Raw genomic sequence first — 20,501 nt, forward strand, 5'->3', positions numbered from 1 at the left:
ATTTAATGAACGGTAAGGAATTTTGCAAATCAGATTCCAGATTCGTGTTTCTCGCATCAAAGAGCATAAGGTCACGAAGTTTGAGCGATTTTTATTTTTCACAAAAAAATGAGAAAAACCATGGACATCATATTGTGCGTTTAAAAACAGTAAAAAAAGTATCTCAGATTTGGCTGAAATTTGCACCATAGATGAAGCTCTACCTGAGAAATGTCGGAGCCAAATTTGGCACACCCAGCTACTATACAGGGTGAGTTATGCAGCTTCAAACAAAATTTATAATCAATAATAGATCAGATTTATTGGTGTGACTTGAATCACTACTATAAAAAGCGGTGTGAAAGGATACGTGACAAACACAGTACGTGTCCCATAGCTTTGCCTCTGAGACTCTGTAACGGCATACAGACAAGGTATGTATCGCGGGGTGATATTCACGGCTTTGCAAAAGCATCAGGCTTTAGAGACCGTAGATCCCTAAGATAGAGGAAGCTCCCTTCATATAGAGATTCTTCATGAATGATAGAGTTGTAACGTATCATAAATAATGGAAAGAGTATATTGAATGAATGTCAGCTGATAGGTTGTGTTGTGCTAAAAGTATGTAACTCCAAAAATTTCCTTGTGTATCTTCTCGGATGCAACACGTTGCTTTTGAGAAGATACAAAAGAGCATCTGTTGCTTATGGAAAGATACATTTTCAATGTTCCATGTTTTTGAACGGGTATTATTGTAGTCTGGTGGCCCTCGGCAGATGGGTGAAGCTACAGGACCTGGACTGTACACTATGATATCTTAATTCTCGAGAAAGACTGAAGATCCCGAATTTATTTTTGTGTCTAGTAGCCTAATAGCCCCACTTATTGACCGAACGTAGTGAGGTCTATGTTTTAACTCGGTTTTTCTTAAGTCTGTCTGTATGTAACGCGATTACGGCCAAACGCGTTGATAGAATTCGATGAGATTTGGCAGGAATATTCCTTTTTCAACTGCGTGTCGATGTATACACAAGGTTTTTTGAAATTTTGCATTTTAAGGATAATATGAAGAGAAAAGGAATTCCTCCTCACTCTGATATCACTATTATCTACTTTAAAGATAGGATCAATCAGACTATAGAATTATTCATAATAAATCAGCTGACAATTCATTACATGCATTACACAGTTGTCTGGCCGTGTCTATTTCTATGAGGTAGGGTTTCAATATTTTTTATGATGCGTGCCCATTAGTATCAATCAATATAATCACATTTGAAAAACAAATTTAAAGGTTTTTTGAAATTTTGCATTTTAAGGATAATATGGAAAGAAAAGGAATTCCTCCATACTCATATATCACTATAATTTATATATATCATCTACTTTGAAGATAGGATAATTAAGGCTATAGAATTATTCATAATCAATCAGCTGACAAGTGGATTATTCATTGCATGCATTACACAGATGTCTGTCTGGCCATGTCTATATCTATAAGGTAGGGTTTCAATATTTTTTTTATTGCGAGTGTCCATTAGTATCAATATACTCAAATTTGAAAAACAAATTTAATGGATGATAAAAATAAAAATTGATTAATTGAACTAAATTATGCTGAAGAAATTATAATATTCTTGATTGAAAAAATTAATTTTAAAATAGTTGAAAAATATTTTATCAGATGGAAAGATTATCACGGAACTGGATAAATTATCATATGGGATAAAAAATCAAACGTGAACTGAGTCATAGCCACCTCTAAAACAGGTGGCTATGACCAATACCATAGAGAAACAATATCGTAAGTAGATATCCCATGGTATAGGGCGTTTATGTCGCAACTTTAATGTTATCTCAAGCCGATTACTGTGGATTATTGTCGACTTTTACTGTTTTGACCGAGTAAGAGTGTATGAACGGCACAATATGAGAGACTACCAGCGTCATAAAGCTTCACGGGAAAGAGGTAAGTGGACTATCGGCTTGAGATAACAGTAAAAGTTGCGACATAAACGCCCTATACCATGGGATATCTACTTACGCTATTGTTTCTCTATGCCAATACCTACTATTACTAGTAATAGTAAGTATTGCTATGACTGAGTTTATTAACATAAGTGAGTTTTTGATTGTGAATTGTGATTCAACTGAATCAACTAGAACAGGTGACATCAGATACTTGTGGATGAGAAAACTGCGTGAGGTCTACTGTTCACAGAACTACTAGTTAAATGTGTTTCACAAATTTGTCACCATTATGTATTTGTACAGGACACGTTTTACAAGTACAGACGTTTTCTTCAGCTTACTCTAATTTTCACATGAATTAAAAATACAAATGATTTGTATGGAATGGAAAAACGCATTTTTCTAGAAATGAACAACCTTTATTACATTTAATATCATGTTATAATAATTGAAATAACTCACATTTAAATTGGAAATCATGTTCTTGTGATGAGCTCTAATAATGCAATTCACACTCAAGACAATAGTTGGCACGCAAATCATTGGATTATAGAAACTTAAAAGAGAACTTATCCTGAATACATATCACTGATCTTAGTTGATAGTAGACTTGAACCGAAATTTAAACAATATTTCGCCATTTAATTGATAAAAACAGATCACTGGTTGCAATATTAGCAAATTCAAAAAATAAGAGAATTAAAGGTGAAATATTCACAAAACATTTAAACTGTAAAACAACGTTCCATCACATAAATTAGTTTAAATTGGAAAACTTTAGGTTATTAGAATAAGCTCTTATAATTTGAAGGGCTCAGAGGAATCAACTTTAGTAGACAGAAGGTTGATCACTCACAGGTGTAAGATTCGAAGTGGAGGGGGGAACGCCAGCGTGACGTCACGTGTAGTAAAAATGTGATTGAGTAACCACACTGAGCATACAGTTTATTCACTGTATCTTCAAATAAATAGTCGTTTATTGCCCTCAAGATTGACCAAGAACTTGAAAATTCTCCATACTTATAGCGAATGAATCACCGATTTTAATGATGTAGTTAAATATTCCAAGTTCATTCAACTTGTATGAATAAAATGAAGTTGAAAATTTTTCAAGAATCTAAAAACGTGACACGAAAAAGTTAATAAGCTGGAAAAGGGTTAGTAGACAACGTTATACTACTATAATTTCAGATTAACGCATGAAAAATATTGAAAAATTAATGCATTGCAATAAACCGATCCCGATAAATTTCGTTCATATAAATGCACTGAACACATGCTGGTATCGAGCACATGATCTACGAGAATCAAAATATCTTATCCCCGAAATTTACAAGCTGATGTATAGTCAAACTACAAAATATGAACACGACCTAGAAGATGGAGAAACCTTAAGGGTTTGAAAAGGAAAGTTAGGAGGTGCAGTTTTTGCTTTTATATGGCAAAATTCTTGTATTATTTAAATGTTTTGATAATTATTGTAAGGCAGAAACAGAACGCTTGCATGTCAGATAATGTTTTTGTTATATAATTTGACTATACGTCACCGTATGATTTTCAAGAATGCGATATTTTGCCTACTCTGTACTACAGCCTACGTCACGGCTGCAGTTCCCCCACTCCAACTAAAATACTATATATGAGTGAACAACCTTCTGTCTACTAACTTTGCAGAGGAATAACACACATAGTCCAAAATTTTCAAAATTGAGATTTTCATTCCAACAGGTGGCTATCATGCTATACTATTGCCATGTAAAAATAATACAGAGATATATTGAACATAGTTCTAGATATAAGCAGAAGAAGAAATAGCATACAAAGTAGTAACGCACAAAGTCCATGGCTTGACATGTAATAACGAACAAGATCAGAGGAAACATAAATAGAGTCATGTAGCATTTTCTTCAAAAACGTTCTCCTGTAAAATTTGCTTTTTGTGACTGTGTATTATTTCTCTGAGCCCTTCATTTATCAGACAGACAACCTCTGAAAACTTGAAACAATATGTTATGAATTAATACATTTATACAAATTAAGTAGTTATATTCGTACAGGTCCCAACAGTTAAAACTATAATCTAAAACATAAACACTAAAAATAAAGGAATGAACGAATTTCAATATGGAAATTGATGACGTGGGCTATTGAAAAATCTTTCATGGTATCATCAGAGTAAAGCACTTCTTGAATTTCACACAAGAACACAAGTCTTTTTATCAATCATCACAAAAAGCTTATCACATGCAAGACACTTTACATGGTGTGGTGTCCAACACGAATCGAGAAATCAGTAAGCCTACTGGACTCACTGAAATCTGGACTCTCTGGGAAGAGCACTTGCAATATATTTTACTGAAAACACCATTCTCATTCACAATTATTGGATCCAAGGGTTAATCACATAGTATTATTATTAAAACGCTTACAACATTCAAAAAAATTCACTTGGCATCATTCATTGCACTAAGATTGAATTGAGGCACTGAACAGTTTCAAATTATTCCACTTGCTACAAATTACAGAAATACTTATTCATGTTTATAATAATTCATAAATTAAAATCCGACAATGATAGAGTAATCAATATTACATTCATCATAGGCAACATACATTATTTGTGAGAATTTTCCTTGAATACATGGAATGCTAATAAAAATATTATTTGACGAATAAAGTGAAACTAAAAAACACTAAGAATTAGAAAGGCATCATTGAATAAAAAAAGAATTATCACAGAGGCCTGTAGCGTTACTGAAAATTTTACACTATGAACAAAGATATTGTGGAATTTCACCATATTATTTCACCTTACTGAAAAATATTCATACAACGGTATGTATTTGACACGGTTTCTAGCATACTTATTAAATCTAAAGAAACCAAAACTAATGATCCATTAAATTTTATAATTGTCCTAAAAAGTGGGTATTAGTTCATACAACGGTATGTATTTGACACGGTTTCTAGCATACTTATTAAATCTAAAGAAACCAAAACTAATGATCCATTAAATTAAATAATTGTCCTAAAAAGTGGGCATTAGTGTATCGTTCAATGTAGTCTCCTTCAACTCTACAGATAATTATATTATTACGTAATATAATGTTTACATGTAAAGTTCGTTACATAAATGAAATACTGAATTTCAATCACAATATTTGGAGCGGAAACTCTGCTCTGGTATTGGCCGAAATATAAATATGAACATCTTGATATTGTTTCAGTGAAATCCCATTCTCCTTGAAATATTATGCATTTTCTCAGCTCATTTGATTCACAATAGAGACTGATATCAGTATTTCTTTGAATAACCTTCAAGTGGACGTTCAAAATACCGCATATTACTATTAATTTTAAATGTTCACGATTAAAGCTCCAGCGGTTTATACAGCTTCCAAGCTACTGATAACCTATAAACAAATAATTATTAATTTTTCAAGACCGTCGATTTCATAGATAGGTACTGTTCAAACATTGATCCACGGTTATTATCTAAAGAGTGTCATAACTCAATCAGACTTCACTATATTAAATCACTTGACCACTAGTTCATTCATTTATTTACCAGTTTAGTTTACTGAACAAAAAATCCTACTCAAAAGAAGGTCACAATATATTGAAAAATGCGCACACATACAGTGAATATATTTTGACCAGAATCCTAAAACCCTTCCATAGCCTACACAATAAAACATTTTCAATAAGTTGAAATGTATTAAATCAAGTTTCAGACTTGTTTTTCAATGATATGGAGGAAAATTGCCTTTCCTACATTGCAAAACCGAGGCACCTAATGTGTATTGATAATGGAAGAGTGTCATTCTTACAAATAATTGAATAATAATTAATAAAACATAAATAATAAACATGAAACATTAATGAACATAAATAATTATTCATTTTCTGAAACATTACCGAAAAAATTGACTTGAAATAAGAAATTTCAAGAGCAGTTTGTGAAAGATAACATCTAAGTATAATTTCCTTGAAAAATTATAACAGCTTAGTTTAAGGCAATGGCGACATAGGTTTCTATAAGTACTTGTGAATTAATTAAGGCTGATGTTAGTTAAATTTAAATCAAATGAATTTAAATTAGTAACAAGATACAACCATCATTTTAAAACTCGACAAAAATTACGAGAGTCGAGATAAAAAATGAACTTATGCATCAATTTTGAAAACGGTTCATCTCAGAAATAATAATGCTCCTCTCATAAAATGCATGGAAAATTGGAATCTCTGAACAGAAATTGTATTAATTAGTATTGCAATGGAATAAAAATGATGAAGTGGCAATTGAAAATGAGTTTGAATATTTATGGATCATTTATATGATGCCCAGATGGGTACTCATAAAATAATAGATATAATAAGTTAGTATGAAAATATTGAAAGTATAATAGAGTTTCTAAGTATACAATAATAATGATAGATATGTTAGTATGAAAATATTGAAAGTATAACAGAGTTTCTAGGTACACAATAATATATATGTATCAAGTTCGTTTGCACAGTAAAGGTTTTAACTGAATTGAATCAGCTGGTGGTCTAATCTCAGAATGAATCATATTATAGCAAACAGAACTCAACATTGCTTGAATCACTACCTCCGTAAACAAAGTCATAGTGCATTCGAGTGACGTCAGCACAGGTAGGGCTCCTACACTAAAACACTAGCTGATATAGATCAGCTGAAATCAACGAATTTTTATTGGTGTAGGAGCCCTACCTGTGCTGACGTCACACGAATGCACTACGGCTTTGTTTACGGAGGTAGTGATTGAATCCAGTTGAAGCTGATATTCCGTTTAAACGGCCCTTAATTTGACCCAGTTTAACTGAGGTTCCGTTAAAAAGCTTTGGAATATTTTGAAAATTGCTATTGTATTGGTAAAGGCACTGTGCAAACTAGATTCATCAATGTACATTAAATTAAATTGAACAAGAATTGAATTTTAAGTTAAAAAAATTCAGTCAAACAAATCTGCTTCTCTAATATCCAAAATTATTATTATTTTAAAATACATGTGATGTGAGACTCATTTCAACTGTCAGAGAGCATTACTGTTATATATTCTTCAAGGAATGATGTCACTGAAAGTAAATGTCAGGCCCGGTTGCACAAAAGCCGGTTAAATTTTAACCGTGATTAATTTCACGAGAACCAGAGAAGGGTTTTTTTGAAAAGCGGCTTCTCTGATTGGTTCTCCTAAATTAATCACGGTTAAAATTCAAGTGCAACCGGAAATCAGTTTAACAATAATAAGCGTTGAAAAATATTTTTAAAATTGGTACTGTTTTATAAATGTTTTAGTAATAAGGCTCTGTGAAATTCATCAATGAACATCAAATTAAATTGAGTTCATACTCTATAGTAGTTCTTTTGGTAAGCCAAGTTACCACAATTGAAAAAGTTGAAATGTAATGAGAGAGAACTTTACATAAACAAAGATGGCGACTAAAACGACATGTTCATTCCAACAATCACAGTCTATCGATGACCCTGAGTAGCTTGGTGGCCAGTTTTAATGGACGAGAGCGAGATATTATCAACTTTATTAATGTAAACTAATTTTACAGATCACGAAACATTCAATGTGTGTTTATCACATATTATGACGCTGTATCATATTGCTTCAGAATCAAATCTTTCATACTCTATAAAAGTTCTTCTGGTAAGCAGGTTGCCACCTACCATCCAACAAAGCAGAAGAACTGTGCGATATATTATTCCTAACACTACAGTAGGATAATATTAGACTAGTTCAAATTTAATCAGAAATAAGGCATACATGTAACAATGTTAATTCGAGGTTAATTATTGTAGTTACATAATAATAAAAATAGTATCAATGATTAGTAATTAACCTTCCGGCAGTCGCGCTGTTGTAAAAAGTACAACAGTCTCAGTTTTTTTGCTGCACAAAATCAAATCAAATAATTTTTATTTTGCATCAAAACAAATACAACATATTATAGTACAAGTTCCTTCTCTTGAGTATAATAACATACTGTAATTTGTAACTAAAAATATATATAATAAGAGAAAAGGAAAAAAAAAACAAACTTATGATTTTCACAGAGCAAAATAAAATTACTACTAACAAAATAGAACAAAGTCTTTTGCCCGTTAGTAGGAGCTGACAACACTGCTAATTTTTATCAAAATGTACTTTCACACACGCAGACAAAACTATTGAATGGGGTGGTGTCAGTGAATGAGTCACCTATGCATTCCAAAACTTTCCGCCATCACTCCACTGAGTTGCAGTATCAACCGAGCAATGGTTCAGTCTTTAGGTGCCATTTAGTCGCGACAGTGCATAAGATAGGGAAAGACTGTATAAGGGGACTGTAAACGAACCAATAACACATAATTGATGGCTTTGCTTGATGTACCTTATTGGGCTATGAAATGGTAATCATCCAAATGTTCATAGGCGTAAAATAATCCAAGAAGATGGAAAAAGTAATTATACAATTGATTAATATGTTTTGACAGTAAACAGAGTACATAACACTTGGAAAATTATGTTGTACAAAATACAACACGCGACTGCTCGTGTGATTGAGTATATATGGGGACTGTAAACGAACCAATAACACAGAATTGATGGCTTTGCTTGATGTACCTTATTGGGCTATGAAATGGTAATCATCCAAATGTTCATAGGCGTAAAATAATCCAAGAAGATGGAAAAAGTAATATACAATTGATTAATATGTTTTGACAGTAAACAGAGTACATAACACTTGGAAAATTATGTTGTACAAAATACAACACGCGACTGCTCGTGTGATTGAGTATATATGGGGACTGTAAACGAACCAATAACACAGAATTGATGGCTTTGCTTGATGTACCTTATTGGGCTATGAAATGGTAATCATCCAAATGTTCATAGGCGTAAAATAATCCAAGAAGATGGAAAAAGTAATTATACAATTGATTAATATGTTTTGACAGTAAACCGAGTACATAACAGTTGGAAAATTGGATGTTGTACAAAATACAACACGCGACTGCTCGTGTGATTGAGTAGGGCGCGACTACCGGAAGGTTAATATAGTACAAAATTGTCTATCACCAACATCAAAACCTAATCTACTATTTAATGAGAACACTAATATTATTTTGGTGTCTAGAACTTAATGAGAATGTAGAATATTATGTACTTGAATCGGATCTTACACACAGTTAAGTACAAGAAGTGATTTAGCCCAAGTATTTTCATTCTACTTGTTTTGTCTGTAAGAAAATACAAATCCAAGTTAAAATATGTCACAGGCTACACACAGTAAGAATACAATAACTAACATTTAATAGATTAACTGCACATTTAGCCTACTTGAATATATAACACTATAACTACACACGATTATGTATTTGATATAGCTAAGCAGCGTCGCACCATTTTGAGGACTCATCTGATAGTTAAACCCTGTTCATGATAGTGAGCATTTACGATAAGTGCACAATCAGGATAAAATATTAGCGAAATGGATTCAACTTAGAGCATGACATTTCTTTTCATAAAATATAATGCCATAGAGAAAGAAAAGTTAGCAGGAGAAGATATCCCATGGTATAGGGCGTTCATGTCGCAATTTTTATTGTTATCTCATTTCATTTCATTTATTCATAGACAATAGATTTCAATTTCAATTCAATTTATTAAAAACACACAAAACAAGACAAAACAAAATTACAAAGATTTACGAAACAAATAAAAACACAATAAAATGTTACAAATATAAAAAACCATGGGCTTAGTGCTTGGGTGTGTTGGAGAAGAGAAAAAAAAAGAGAGGAAGATACCTAGCCAACTATGGTTTCCCATGTAATAGGCAGGCAAAGAAGAGAAGAGAAGTAATGAGGAAAAAAGGAAGGGAGAAATGGGGGGAAGGAAGAAAACAGAGGAATAGGTACTCAAAATAAAGGTAAGCGAGTCCACTGAAAAATGAAAAAACTAATGGAAAAAAAATGCTGGAGCAGAAATCTCGAGTCATATATCTAAATGGAAGAAGAAATTACTGTATGTCCAGTTTTTTATATCCAGTTTAATTTTTCCGCTGATCTTATTGTCCATGAGAAAGTGATTTGGAATGAGGTTTATTATTTTAGTACCTATGTAAATTAATTGCCTCCTTATACATTCAATATTAGTGTTATAGGTTACATATTTGTTAGCAGTGGCCCTTAGATTATAATAATTAAGAGTAGAGTTTATTGTGAGAGGAAAATCGGATCTATATTTTATTAAGTACTCAATTACGGTTTTTATGTATAATTGACGTATAGTCAATACAATGCAGGTAAAAACAACAGGCATTTCAAGCTGATAGTTCACGTAGTTCTTTCCTGTGAAGCTTTATGGCGCTGGTACTCTCTCATATTGTGCCGTTCATACACTCTTACCCGGTCAAAACAGTAAAAATCGACAATAATCGGCTTGAGATAACAGTAAAAGTTGCGACATAAACGCCCTATACCATGGGATATCTACTTACGCTATTGTTTCTCTATGATAATAGGAACCATAGAGAAAAGTTAGCAGAAGAAAATATCCCATGGTATAGGGCATTCATGCTCCAAATTTCGAGCCGATGTTTTGTTAACTCAAGCCGATAACTGTCGATTTCTGTCCATTATTACTGTGTTCTTGGGGTGTTAGTGTAAAGCTAGGTTTAAACTATGTAGCAGAGATATATAGCAGAGCTACATGTAGCAGAGCTATACTACATATAGATCTGCTACATGTAGCTCTGCTATATATCTCTGCTACATAGTGTAAACCTAGCTTTACATTAGATCTGCTACATGTTCAAAAAGTGACACAGGAAATCTGCTATAGTGAGGCCCACGTTATAATGGCAGTGGATAAAGATAGGAGATTAGGATGCCGATTCTTTGCTTTAATTAATTATATTTCTACACTGGCTAAAACATAATTGGCATCGTTGTGGACCTAGAGAAGGATAGTATCACCTATAGCATTTAGCACCTAGCATTCTATGCTTTCACTATCAGCATCCTCTGGTAGCTCAGTTGGTAGAGCGGTGGACTGTAGTTGGACAGATATCAGGAATCCATAGGTCGCTGGTTCAAATCCGACCCGGAGGAAATTTTTTTATTGAAGTAATTGTGAATTTTTGAACTAGTTTTTTGGAGGTATTTTTTATGTCCACATAAGATCGACCATGATCTTGCTATAGTGTGGTCCACCTTATAATGGCAGTGGATAAAGATAGGAGAATAGCGATGTCGATTCTCTGCATTAATTAATTATATTTCTACACTGGCTAAAACATAATTGGCATCGTTGTGGACCTAGAAAAGGATAGTATCACCGGCTTTGTCAAATGATAGATAAGGATAGCAAAACCAAAGTCGATCAAATACTGTCATTATAACGTGCACCTCACTATATATAGCCTGGCTATATAGCAGTTTTAAGCCTATTTTCTCAGCTCTATAACAGAAATTGAGCTATCCAAAGTTTTCGGTAAACATAAAAGAGAATCAGAGCTATATGTAGCTCTGCTTTATGTCAATTTTTGTTTATAGCAGAACTAGATGTAGCTGCTCTGTTCTTGAAGGAAGGCTGCCGCAACTGTTTACTGCCTCCTGGATTTACACCTGATCATCTGATATACTGTACTCATTTGTTGTCAGAGTGCTAGTAGGCTACTGCGCATTACAAGCATTTCTTTCTGATTTATAATTATATTATTGTGCAAAAATGGAGAGTGAATTTGACTGCAATAAAGACAATATCATAAAGTTATTGAACTATTCATGGATTACCCTGTTGTATGAGACGCGAAGCAGCGACTGCTGCAAGAACTACCTTCTTTTTCGGCATCTGGCTGGGAACCAGTGAACTTTTTTCCAAACATCTTGCAGAGCTATATGTAGCTCTGTACACTATTTTTACACTCTTGTACACTATGTAGCTGGAGATCTATATAGCAGAGCTATATAAAATTTTATTTAGCTCTGCTATATAGATCTCCAGCTACATTGTGTAAACGTAGCTTAAGAACGGCACAGTATTGATTGATTGATTGAGTACTTTATTTATGTAGATTACAATATATACTGGCTTATACACTTATATACAATAGCTTACAATACAGCAAAATTATAGATGAATTTACATAATATAGACTAAGAAAATAATTATTGAACTGTATATGATATGAAAAAGCAATTTGTAATATAATAACTATAGATAATAATTAAATTGTTATGCATCTACATAAATTGGCGGAGCTTTGGACATATCAATGTTCATTCTTCGGAAAGAATATTAAAAAATTAATATCCTCTCTACCAAAACGTTGAATTCATTATTTAAACTAAGGATTTATTTATTAGTGGAAATATTGTAAAAGTTTTAATCAATATGAATATTTAAGAGGAAAAAAAAACAGAAAATTGATAAAGTAAAAGTATGAGAGACACATAGCTTCACGAAAAAACCTACTAGGACTATAGGCTTGAGTTAACAGTAGAATTCGCAACATAAACGCCCTATATCATGGGATATCTTCTTGTACTAGAATTTCTCTATGATAATATGTTAATAATTGGAGTGGGAGATAGCTGCACTTTGATGGTAAGACACGTATGATTATCTATGATGATAGATAATCCACTAAAGCATCTAATAAGGTGTAGTAAATTTTGATCGATATTTAGGGAGCTGAAAGACAATACTTTGATATACTACTAATGCTATTATCAATTATTGGGAGTAACAAATACTCAATTCACCGAGATATATAACCGAGAGAACTCTGCAATAGCACGTTTAAATCAACATAAGTTAAAAAAAACGAAACCATGACTTAACAATGAAAAAAAAACTAGTTGAAAAAACGTAAAAAAACCGTGGAGATGACTTAACAATGAGGAAAACTAGTTGAAAAAACGTAAAAAACCATGGAGATGACTTAACAATGAGGAAAACTAGTTGAAAAAACGTAAAAAACCATGGAGATGACTTGACAATGAGAAAAACTAGTTGAAAAAACGTAAAAAACCATGGAGATGACTTAACAATGAGATAAACTAGTTGAAAAACGTAAAAAATCATGGAGATGACTCAAGAATGAAAAAATCTAGTTAAAAAAACTTGAAAAATATAAACACAAATTTTTGAAAACAAATATAATTGTTGATATTCTCAATAAGGAATGCTGTCAGTTCAAATTGAATCTCATTGTAGCATAAATTGAATTCACGATTGTCAAACTAGAAAAATGAATAATTTTATGAAATATAGATAAAAACTAGAATACAATCCAAACATAAAATTCCCTAAATATTAAATGCTACAGTTGAATCCAGAGATTAAAAGAATTCGATAATATAATAAAATTCGGAAAATCATAAATCACGAATAAATATTCAAGGTTGAAATACGGTTCGACAGCAGTACAATCTGCCAAGAATGTGAAAAAATACATTTTATAAACTATCACAGTGTCTTTAGAGATGATTTTAACACAAACGGTTCTCGACATATGAAGTTTCAAGTTTCAAATTCATTAGCAGGCAAAAAAAACTCTAACTCATAGCATAAGGCTGGGTTTACACCAAAGTTATTAACAAAATGATAATAACTTAATCCTTTTAGTGAGAAAACATGAAGAACCCAATACATAACCTATAAACTTGAGTGTTGATAGGAAATGACATTGGGTAATACGACAAGGCAGAACATCCGAAAGGATCTCTCTGCCAATAAAAGCCATAAGAATAAATAAAAAATAAATAACTTAATCCTTATAGATTCTATTAGATTGAACATATCTTATCATACACATGATGAACATATGTGTTTGTCAAGTTCCGTTCAATCTAATAGAATCTATAAGGATTAAGTTATTAACATTTTGTTAATAACTTTGGTGTAAACGCGGCTTTACCCACATAATAAAAGGATAGAAATGAATGCTCTCAACATAAAATACTCAACTAATAGGTACGATTGCACAAAGGTCTGTCAAATTTTAACTGGGATTAGACGCCACAGAACCAATCAGAGAAGCCTTCTTTAAAAAAAAAACCTTCTCGTGGCATTTAATCATGATTGAAAATTAACGGGCTTTTGTGCAACCCGGCATATGAGTATCATGATCCTAGCCTTTTCTGATTGGATCTCGTGACATTCAGAAAATTTAACGGTCTGCAACCCGATATATTATCAATGTTTAGTAAAATCGAGTTATGCATTCAGATAAAATTCAACAACAATGAAAGATAGATTACTTTTTGACAGAGCATCAATGTTTAGTCAAACTGAGTTATGAATTTAATTAAAATTCGACAAAATTAAACATGGATTACTTTCCACACAACAACGATGCAAACAGAAATTAAACAAACTAAAAGTGGCGTCAAAATCAACTGTGGTTAAAATAAAAACTGGTTAGTTTGTAAGTGACGAATAAGGCCAATTTATCAGATAGTCCAGCCATGCTTAACTCGTTTCGCATTGAAGGCAACCTCTGAACACAACAATATTAAAAGCCCAGTTGCACAGAAGCCTGCTAAATTTTAATCATGATTAAATCCATGAGAACCAATAAGAGAAGAACGTTTCTGGTTCTCTTGTATTTAATCACGGTTGGAATTTAACAGGCTTTTTTGCAACCGGCACTAAGACACAAACTACTTGGTAACTTGTAAGACAATTATTGATAGTCTTCTAACCGAATATCAATTGATAATATTAGCAGTAATGTTATACGTATGATATCAATACGTAACAGTTAATGGAAGTTGATAATACTGGATTGTGTTAACAGTTATTCGATTATGAGAAGAGGTGATTAGATGTGCGTTGAGTGGAGCTTTCCGGTCCAAAAAAGAATATCATTGGATTTTATACAAGAGTTCACCCATCAATTCAATGAATAAATTTTATTACCAAACGGTAAAAACTGACTAGATCGAGAAAATTAGGATTTGAAATACATTCAGAAACAAAATGTAAAGAACTGCGAACAGATCTGTCTGGTTAGGTGGGTTCGAATCCCGCCGATGGCATGGACGTTTGATCATCTCATCAATTCACCAACGCATATTCCATTACCCACGCACAAGCTAAATCTAATGTGGGTATCTTCCGCAATAAAAAACATAATGTAATAAAATGAAACCTGAAATAAATAAGTCACAAGTTAATAATATTATTTTCGTTCAAAAAGGTTCATGAAGATTGATCGTTTATTAAGAACGGCAATATTTAAATATTAAAATGTTTTGAACATCAATATTTGGTTCGACCCTGTTTACCTGGTTCTCTTAGTCGATTTGTGAACACTCTTATAAGGACCAATGATAAACTTTTTCTGGGTAGCCAAGTAAAGCAACCCGGTTTCTAGATCACTTATTAAATCTAATGGACCATCAGACTTACACATTTAATATAGTCTATAAAAGTACCCTTTTTTCAACTCTATTTTATTTCTCACAACATGTTTAGCCTTATAATGCCATTTTCAAGTGAGTGAGTGAAGTAAATAGATAAATAAATAACATGGGGTCAATCAAAAATAATATAATCAGTCCAAGTATAAAATTTACTCAAATTATACGACAAAAAGAACCTTCAACCCAATTACAAAGAAATAACTTTTAAATGCTGGATATGAATAACTACAGTTACTATTATAAACAGTAACTGTATAAATAATCAACCTTCAAGTTTTTTGATAAAATTATCAGTTCTAGAAAATAAATCATATGAGTACACAAGAATTTAGTGATAGTATTATTTATTTAACGTTATATATTTCACTAACTCACTCACTTGAGAAAGACATAAGTCGAAACATTTGTGAGAAATAAAATAGAGTTGAAAAACTAATACTTTGATTCTTTAATTCATAAAAATACGAGTAGCCGTTACCAAAAAAGTGAATAATTTATATCAATGAGTATTCTCGGACCAGAAATGTAAAGTGCGTGACATACATCTAACCTTTTGGACTTAATTACAATTAAAATTTGAAAGAGGAATAGTACAAGCTAAGCTTAGTTTTCCTCTTTCAGATTATGATATCTATTATTATAGATCATTGTAATAATTGTATTGGAAATTGATGAATTATTGATTGATTGATTTGATGGCTCACTAGATTCAATAAGACTGATCTCAGTTTAAACGGAGAAAAATCAGCTGACCGTTTAAACACGGAATGAAACACATTTGAATAAATGTGACCATATTAGCAAGTAATGGTCGTTTAGAGTAAAACGGTGGATATGCCGCCTAGGGTCAACCCCGAATGAAACATATTATGATATAAGCAACCATATCTACAATTAAACGTGGTTTAGCGTTGAACGAAGATGGTGCATATCACACCAAGTAATCGTACGCTAAACGACGATTATTTGTTATTATGGTCACATTTATTCAAATTGTTTCATTCCGTGTTTAAACGGTCAGCTGAAATTTCTTCGTTTAAACCGAGAATTTACATACGGGCCTAAGGGCCGGTTTCCGAGCTCGGGATTTAGCTAAGTCCTAGACTTCAAACAGCTGGAGTCAGAAAATTGGCTTTCCGAAACGGGGTGTAGCATAGCCACCTCTAATACAAGGCCCCGGCCTACGATATTGCAACGTTGCAGTGTAGGCCTAGAATCTAATACATGATGGTGAAAAAGATTTTTAAAAATACCAGCTGTTCTTTATCACCAATCATGTATTAGATTATAGGCCTACGCTGCGACGTTGCAATATCGTAGGCCGGGGCCTTGTATTAGATGTGGTTATGGGTGTAGTCGCTGCCTACGTTTAAAATTGAATTTCGAAAAACTAGAAAATTGAAGACAAAATAGTGTAGTTTCAGCTATTTTGAATTATTTAGAAATGTTTCATTTCGTCAACGAAAAACGTTCCCAATTATACAAAGAGAAAATAAAGATCATCATAAAAACTGCGACTACGACCAATATCTACGATTACTTATTACTATTTACTAGTGAAAGTAGTAGGTATTGCCATAGGGAAACAATAGCGTAAGTAGATATCCCATGGTATAGGGCGTTTATGTCGCAACTTTTACTGTTATCTCAAGCCGATTACTGTTGATTATTGTCGAATTTTACTTTTTTGTTGGGGTGATAGTGTATGAACGGCACAATATGAGAGACTACCAGTATCACACAGCTTCACGGGAAAGAATTACATGAACTATCGGCTTGAGATAACAGTAAGAGTTGCGACATAAACGTCCTATACCATAGGATATCTACTTATGCTATAGTTTCTCTATGGTATCGGCTTGAGAAAACAGTAAGAGTTGCGACATAAACGTCCTATACCATAGGATATCTACTTATGCTATAGTTTCTCTATGGTATCGGCTTGAGATAACAGTAAGAGTTGCGACATAAACGTCCTATACCATGGGATATCCACTTATGCTATTGTTTCTCTATGGTATTGCTACGTCCCGTTTCGGAAAGCCAATTTTCTGACTCCAGCTATTTAAAGTCTAGAACTTAGCTAAATCCCGAGCTCGGAAACCGGCCGGCCCTAAGTGTCCTAGATCACTCATTTATGGACCATCATACATTAAATGGTTCATTAGATTTAATGAGTGTCCTAGAAACCAAGCATAGGAAATACACTTTGAGCGTTGCGACAGGATGTTAGACAGAGACAGAGATGAGAGAAGTGTGGTGGTTAGACAGAGAGAACGTTGACAGAAGTAGTAGAGTGGTAGAGTGGCACTGGCAGAGGCTTTGGCTTGGCATGTAGGCACATTCAGTAAAAGTCAGAATCTGAGCTGTAATTGCTATAGTGTACCATCATGTTGTATTCTTCGGGGGGCGAAGCAGGCGCTGGTAGCACGTTGCCCACGGCTGATATGTTCAACGAGAGCTTCTTCACATCTGTAACAAATTCAATAAAATTTCATTAATTTATTTAATACATTTTTACTTTCCTTGCCCTATTACCATAGGTAAGGAAAGTATTGCTTTCCGAAGAAAATTAAGGTACCCCAATTTCTAAATTTCTATACGTTTCAAGGTCCCCTGAGTCCAAAAAACTGGTTTTTGGGTATTGGTCTGTGTGTGTGTGTGTGTGTGTGTGTGTGGTGTGTGTGTGTGTGTGTGTGTGTGTGGTGTGTGTGTGTGTGTGTGTGTGTGTGTGTGTGTGTGTGTGTTGTGTGTGTGTGTGTGTGTGTGGTGTGTGTGTGTGTGTGGTGTGTGTGTGTGTGTGTGTTGTGTGGTGTGTGTGTGTGTGTGTGTGTGTGTGTGTGTGTGTGTGTGTGTTGTGTGTGTGTGTGTGTGTGTGGTGTGTGTTGTGTGTGTGTGTGTGTGTGTGTGTGTGGTGTGTGGTGTGTGTGTGTGTGTGTGTGTGTGTGTGTGTGGTGTGTGTGTGTGGTGTGTGTGTGTGTGTGTGTGTGTGTGTGTGTGTGTGTGTGTGTATGTATATGTGCGTCTGTGTACACGATATCTCATCTCCCAATTAACAGAATGACTTGAAATTTGGAACTTAAGGTCCTAACGATATAAGTATCCGACACGAACAATTTCGATCTGATGCAATTCAAAATGGCGGCTAAAATGGCGAAAATGTTGTCAAAAACAGGGTTTTTTTTTGCAATTTTCTCGAAAACGGCTCCAACGATTTTGATCAAATTTATACCTCAAATAGTCATCGATAAGCTCTATCAACTGCCACAAGTCCCATATCTGTAAAAATTTCAGGAGCTCCGCCCCATCAATGCAGATAGATTCCCAATTATCAGGCTTCAGATACAATTGAAACAAAAAAAATCAAGTGGAGTGGATTGAACATGAAAATCTCTACATGAACATGAAATCGAAAGAAAATGACATTAGGGACCATTTTATATTTCATAACCTGTATTACATGTTTATGAATTAGAATATATTTTAGAATGAGTAAATCGAAAATTTAACCCATGGTTGAATTTATCCCAACGATGGGATAACGTTCAGTAACATTTTCACTTAAAATTGAAAATAAGCTTTAAATTCGAGGAAATGTGATTATTCAATTGCAAATCATTGTTGATTCTATTAAATAATTCACTATGAAGAAATAGCAGACCTCATGTGTGTGTCCAGCGTTATTGCCCTGTCACCAGCTGGCTCAAATCTTTGAATAGTAGACTTGAGAAGCGCGGGAACACTAGCGTCAGGTGATCAATTTTCATAACGGCAAGGAAAGTTGTGTGAGTGCGCCACACCAGATTTTTTTATTATTTAATTTATTTGTTTAATATAGAAAACATAATATTCGAACAATATGTGAGCTCACTTACCCAGTGTATTTGCACCCCCACTCTAAAATTAATTGTATTTCTACTACCATAGCCACCTCGAATACAAGGCCGCGGGCTACGATATTGCAACGTCGCAGTGTAGGCCTAGAATCTAATACATGCTTTGTGAAAAAGATTTTAAAAAATACCAGCTACAATGTTCAGTAACATTTTCATCTAAAATTTAAAATAAGCTCGAAATTCAAGAAATTTTATTATTTCAATTATTGCAAACTGTTGATTCTATTAAATCATTCACTATGAATAGATAGCAGACCTCGTGTGTCTCCAGCGTTATAGTCCTGTCACCAGCTGGCTTAGATCTTTGCATAGTAGACTTGAGATGCGCGGTAACACTAGCGTCAAGTGATAAATTTTCATAACGGCAAGGAAAGTTGTGTGAGTGCACCACACCAGATTTTTTAGGATAAAATATAAAAGTATATTAAACGGGAAGTCCGTGCAAGGTTCGAAAAAACTTGAGTTCTGAGGCTCAATTTGGTCTAACCATGTTGGGCCACCACGGCGTATCTTACACCACTCACGCTCCGGCTGGTAAGTCCAACATCCTCACTCACGTTCCAATTCGAACATGCATATTGCATATGTTCCAACTGGATTTCCCTCAAACGTGATCATGGGATGTTCAAAACAAAATATACAATTTTCAAAAAATAAAGTGCTGGAATTGTTGTTAGTAATCATTTGAGTTTTTTGAAAATTGGCTTACATGAAACCCAATTTTCATTCATTGAATGAATGAACGACGGATGAATGAACCATGAATTAATAGATGAATTGCAGATGATGACTCACTGTTAAATATTTGTTAAAATATACAATTTTCAAAAAATAAAGTGCTGGAATTGTTAGTAATAATTTGAGTTTTTTAAAAATTGGCTTACATGAAACCCAATTTTCATTCATTAAATTTCATTAAATGAATGAACGACGGATCAATGAACCATGAATTAATAGATGAATTGCAGATGATGACTCACTGTTAAGTAGAACCATAGAAAAACAATAGCATAAGTAGATATCCCATGGTATAGGGTGTTTATGTCGGAAGTTTTACTGTTATCTCAAGCCTATAATCCACGTAGTTCTTTCCCGTGAAGCTTTATGACGTAAAGCTACATAGTGTAAACCTAGCTTTACACTAACATCCCAAGAACACAGTAATAATAGACAGAAATCGACAGTTATCGGCTTGAGTTAAC

General features: G+C 33.5%; 1 protein-coding gene across 1 annotated transcript in view; it reads right to left on the reverse strand.

Moving 5' to 3' along the window:
- Positions 1-2,347: 2,347 nt before the first annotated feature.
- The window catches only part of LOC111062892 (serine/threonine-protein phosphatase 6 regulatory ankyrin repeat subunit A-like), a 51,946-nt gene continuing 33,792 nt past the window's right edge, over positions 2,348-20,501 (reverse strand). Inside the window, exons 13-14 of the mRNA XM_039419567.1 lie at positions 17,790-17,875; positions 2,348-5,363 (exon numbers count right to left, since the gene is read on the reverse strand). Of these exons, the coding sequence (XP_039275501.1) occupies positions 5,337-5,363; positions 17,790-17,875 (113 nt within the window). The 3' untranslated portion in view covers positions 2,348-5,336. The remainder of the gene's footprint in view (positions 5,364-17,789; positions 17,876-20,501) is intronic.

The sequence above is a fragment of the Nilaparvata lugens genome, chromosome 1 (genome assembly GCF_014356525.2).
Source record: "Nilaparvata lugens isolate BPH chromosome 1, ASM1435652v1, whole genome shotgun sequence".
In the NCBI taxonomy this organism is placed as follows: domain Eukaryota; kingdom Metazoa; phylum Arthropoda; class Insecta; order Hemiptera; family Delphacidae; genus Nilaparvata; species Nilaparvata lugens.